This window comes from Macadamia integrifolia, chromosome 9, assembly GCF_013358625.1.
Source record: "Macadamia integrifolia cultivar HAES 741 chromosome 9, SCU_Mint_v3, whole genome shotgun sequence".
In the NCBI taxonomy this organism is placed as follows: domain Eukaryota; kingdom Viridiplantae; phylum Streptophyta; class Magnoliopsida; order Proteales; family Proteaceae; genus Macadamia; species Macadamia integrifolia.
The window spans coordinates 23727611-23732659 of NC_056565.1; the positions used below are offsets into that span (position 1 = coordinate 23727611).

At 38.6% G+C, this 5049-nt stretch overlaps 1 protein-coding gene across 1 annotated transcript; it reads right to left on the minus strand.

The window, feature by feature from the left end:
- Positions 1-2138: 2138 nt before the first annotated feature.
- LOC122088598 lies at positions 2139-4331 on the minus strand. Its single transcript, XM_042657915.1, has 2 exons — positions 3756-4331; positions 2139-2838 (listed from the first exon to the last, which is right to left on the minus strand). The coding sequence occupies exons 1-2, from the start codon at positions 4172-4174 to the stop codon at positions 2673-2675; spliced, it is 585 nt and encodes a 194-aa protein (XP_042513849.1). The 5' UTR covers positions 4175-4331; the 3' UTR covers positions 2139-2672.
- Between the last annotated feature and the right edge of the window lie 718 nt (positions 4332-5049).

Here is a 5049-nt window from a genome sequence, read left to right on the forward strand (position 1 = left end):
CATCGGAAGTTGAAAATCTACTTGTAGAAAATGTAAAATCGGATGTTGATCTCTTCAGTGAACCGATTGATTTATTTTTCCAAGTCACTATTTCACCAATGAACTTCGCTTCATGGATTTCATAGCATTCGGTCATGGTTTTGATGGTGACTTCATATATACAATGATGGATGCTGATCGATTGGTATTGATTCTCTTGTTCTACAAAACTCGTGGACGAGTGTTTCTCAACTCCTGGGGAATTGATGTAGATTTGTACCCATGGACCGATCCAAACCCATCTGGGTATCTAGACAGAGTTGAACCGGATCCAATTTAGGTCTTTGGCTAGTAGAACATTTTAGGATTTTCTTTCAATTCTCATGCAATTTTTTATTTTGGTAGCTTAAGTAGGACATAGCTACTAGGATTTAGTTTCCAATTAATTTGAGTTTCCAAATTAGAGTAGGTTTCCTTTAATATTGGTTTTCTTTTACCATTTAAATGTATGTAATCGTTCAATTGAGGACAGATTGAAGAATAGAAGAATGAGTTGACTTGAGTGGTGAGTACCAGTGGGCAGTGTGCGATTCCCCCCCCCCCCCTTCTTTTCTTGTGCTCTCTCCCTCCCCTGCAACTCTAAGTTCATCTAAGAGATTCTTCCCTACCCCTACCGGCCCTCCATAAATTGGCCAGCATTGACCAAAGTGAGGAGTTAAGGAACTTTTCTGGAGGAAGAGGGAGTGAGAGTTGTAGTGTAATAAACATAGATGTTCAGGAGGTACTCAGGTCCTTACCCATTCGAGACATAAAGTTGGTTGACAATGTTATTGGAGTTTAAACTTCCGTTGTCAGTTCAGTTTTATCTTGTGCATTGTCATTTGTGGCTGTATGGGCACATCTGTGGACTCTGCTAAAAAAGTTGAGTTTACTGGGTTGAATTTCTAAACCAGGCATGCGTTAACACCAATCACTTGAGGACAGTAATGACTGAAGTGGCATCCCCACATCCGCTTGAATTATCCATGCAATAATTCTACTAAAAATGGATACATCTCTCTCTCTCTCTCTCTCTCTCAACAAAGGTAGGGATCTGTACCAGAAATGAAAATTCATGGAATGACAGGGACCTGTGAGTACCTCTGCACTTTTTTCCGTAAGTATACACTAATTGATGTCCATTTCCATAAAGTTCAAAGCTTTCATATACTTGCTTCAAAGTACTCCCAAGACTCAATTCTGTTGATTTGCTTCTGTTTTATCAAATTGCATTTATACATTGTTTCAGGTGTCTATCCAAATACTTCTGTTTGCTCTCTCTCTCTCTCTCTCTCTCTCTTGACTGGTAAATTAAGGATGTAATTGATAATTGATTATTGAGGAAATCTTCTTCCTGGAGTCAGTAACTGATAAGCGTGCTGGATTGTACAGGGGAATCAACAGGAGTATTAAAGAAGGCAGAAAGTGAATATAAGGGACATCGTTCGCTGCTTATGAGGACCAGAAATCTACTCTCCACAATGCAACGCCAGGATGTCCTTGACAGGTGAAGAAAGTTAAGCAATTTTATTAACTATTTTTACTACTGACACCCACTTGGAATAACTCATTGAATATTATCTGGATAGGGTGATAGTTGTGGTTGGGTTTCTCCTCTTCTCCTGTGCTGTTCTATATGTTGTCTCGAAACGAATTGGGCTTCTCAAGTTGCAGAGAAAGATTACTGCTGCCATCAAGGCAGGTATGGTTGGACAAGGAGGGATGAGACCTCGAACTGGAGAAGATGGCTTTAATCCAGTGCATTTTCATGAAAATGTAGTTCCTGATGTGGTGGCTCCAATTGAAAATATGCGTGATGAACTGTGATGCCAAACCACCACCATCCCAAACAAAAAAAATACTCATTCAATGGAACATTTGTTATCTATATCATCTTATCTGCAATTCATGGGTGAATTCCCAGCTTTTCATAGTTTTTTTATGTTTCTTGTGAAGTTTAGCTAGCGTACATTCAATGGGGCATTATTTTCTTCATTTTCTCAAGAGTGTCAGTAGTGAAATTTATTCAGGGTTCATTTTGGTTCCTCCAAGCCTTGCAACAAATTTCGTTCTTGTATTTTAGAAGGAGAAATCTTGTAGGTGAGTGAGTCCATGGTTGCAAGATTCATAGATTTGTTTGGTTCATTTTCGAAATAAACCAGCAAGTCTCGGGTTTTTGTCGGCCAGGGTGTGCAAGGGTGGATATCTCATGTCCACATGGTTGTACATAACACAAATTCAGCCTTATCCCAACTTAATGGGGTCGACTACAAGGATCCATACAAAACAAAGTAGGGAAAAATGGAGAAAATAAGAGGATAGAAAGTATTTACATGATTGTATTTAAGAATATTTACACTAAAAACATTAGAGAAAAACCATAGAAAAAGAAAAAAAAAATATATGAAACCATTGAATCCATAGCAGAGAGGAGGAGAGGGATAAAGAATGCAATGCAAAATACACAACAGTAATCTGTTCATTCACTATTATACAAGGCAAATGGCAACTTGATTTAGAAAACCATATAACCAAAGTAAACTATCCCTCTCTGCTAACACCAAGAATCAACAAAAATTGGGTGATCTGAGAACTATCAATGAACTGAATGAACCCAAACCATGGTGGAAACCCAGTGTCATAAAGAGCTCAAACTACGCAAGAAGCCAGAAATTTCTGTGTTTCTTGGAGTTAAGAAGATATCCTCCATTTTGGCCCTTCTTCTGAACTCCAACGCATGTGCACTTACTGTGCTCAATCAAATACTCTGCTGTATCTATCCCTTTTGTCCCTTTTGTAGATCCTCCACTCAGCCTATAGCTGTTAAATCACATAAGAGGCATATTAGAACAGTGAACTTAGATTAAGGAGTGCAGGATACTTATACATTATATTAGAAGAGAAATCCAAAGAAAATTCCTTTCCCAATAATGGCCTTTAGGAATTTTTTAATTGGGTAGTTTTTTTTTTTAGTTTAATTTTTCTTTTCTGTAAATATATTAAAGTTGTAAAAATGAATGCATGGTACCCACTGTGCAACTATTTGAAACATAGTTGATTAGGCAAAAGGTGACAAAAGTTACACAGGGAAAGATTTTATGTGTACTTATAATTTACCACAAGGGGGTAGTCGAGTTGGCAAGAGACCTTCACCTTAGGAAGCGTGTGGTTTTGAGTTTGTCTCTTCTTACCTCCTTGAGGCCACTCACACGGGGGTGTTTAGTGATCTTCACTATTTTCAATGAAAATGGAATGATTTTCATTCAATCCCAATATAATCCAGTCCATGTGGCTGTGGGGTTTGTTTCAAGTCTAGAACACATTCTGATGCATGAAAATAAAGAAGAATTAGGTTTCAAAATGAATTCTAGACCCAGAATCTATTCTGAGAATGTATACCAAACATAGCCTCAAGACATCAATTTCATGGAGGCCTTTCAGATTCTGACATTCTTTTGGTTCTGGAGCTTTTCAAGAGGAGGCCAAATCAGAATTAATCCTTACCAACATAACAGAAGGATATGGCTATTAAACAGCAATGGAAGGTAGTTTCTCTGTTCATTGACCTTTTTGCTTATGAAATTTGGGTGATCCTTTAAAAATTCTAGAAAAATCTCATTAAAGGGAAACCATCATAATCTACAATTTTGAAGAAGGAAGTTTTGTAAAATATAACAGGGAAATCCATGTAACCTGTTTCGCAGAAATTAAAAACAGAGTAGTTGATTGAAGCTCACCCTAATATAGCATTGGAGAGACTACGTCGCTGGCCTATGGCAAGGATATCAATAGAGAGCATCCTAGTTTTCATTAGAATGGTAAAGGCCTTGTCCTTTCCATCTATTTCCACCCTCTCTATATGTACCTTAACTTTAGGCTGAGCAGCCTCACAAGCATGCTTCATCAAATCAAGAAAATCTATATCTCCACCACCATTAATAATGGCTGCTTCCATTGAAGAACTGGAAGGTCTTCTAAGGAAGGTAGAGAATGTGGCACGCCATGATGTGGGTTGTTCTACATGTAAGAGAAAAAGTTCATCTTTCTCAAGTACTGCATGAGAAAGAGCCCATTGAAGTGCATTCGCCGACTCGCGTGTTGGGTCGGCGACAACCATCACCTTCTTCGGTGCCCCCGACGATGCCGCCCCTTCCATTACAGGGTGACAATGAGCCACCACCACCACCACCACCACAACCACTACCGCTTACACCACCACCAACAACAACAACACCACCACCACCACCACCAATGCTAACAAGGATGATCAATGGCAAAAAACAAACAACAACAAAGCTGAGCCATTTCTTGATCTAGAGCTTCTCATTCACACCTTTGTTGTTGTCCAATGCTAATTGCTAAATATAGGAACCTTCATTGTTGAGAGTTTGATTTATTGACACCAAATCCTTAGGACCCGGTCAAGAGTCAATGCCAATGGATCAAAGTTTCCTTTTCTTTCATAAAATGACTTAAAAGTCTGATGAGTCATTAACAAACCCAAAACTAAACTAAACAGCTCTAATATGTGGGGATGGCTATGAGTTGGGTTGACACTTCAGAGATTTCTCATAGCCCAGCACGAGGCAGCCCTTTGCCACTACCAGTTACCAACTGCTGATCTCAAAGTGAAAACTACATCCGCTTTGCTCACACAAGCACCCAAAACCCTTATCCACCATAGGTCCATAACCAAGGTTTAAAAACACGGAATCGCCACGCGATTGTCAACAGAACACTAGAAATTGGAATCAGAGAGAACAAATAAAGATTTTATAAATCTATGATTTTGGAGTTATCATTTACTAGACTAGTAGATATGAGAGGATTATAATAGTCTCAGGTAATAGAGATGTGATTTCCCATCTATAAAAAGGAATTGCATCTTTCCCTCTATCTTATAAATCGATTCTGAAGGACATTGTGTTTTTATCTACGTCTTTTGTTTCATGTAATTTTAACTTTGTTCCAATGGAAATTAACAACGAAGCTGACTCCTTTTTTGAGAGGGCACTACTGGTGACGTGTATG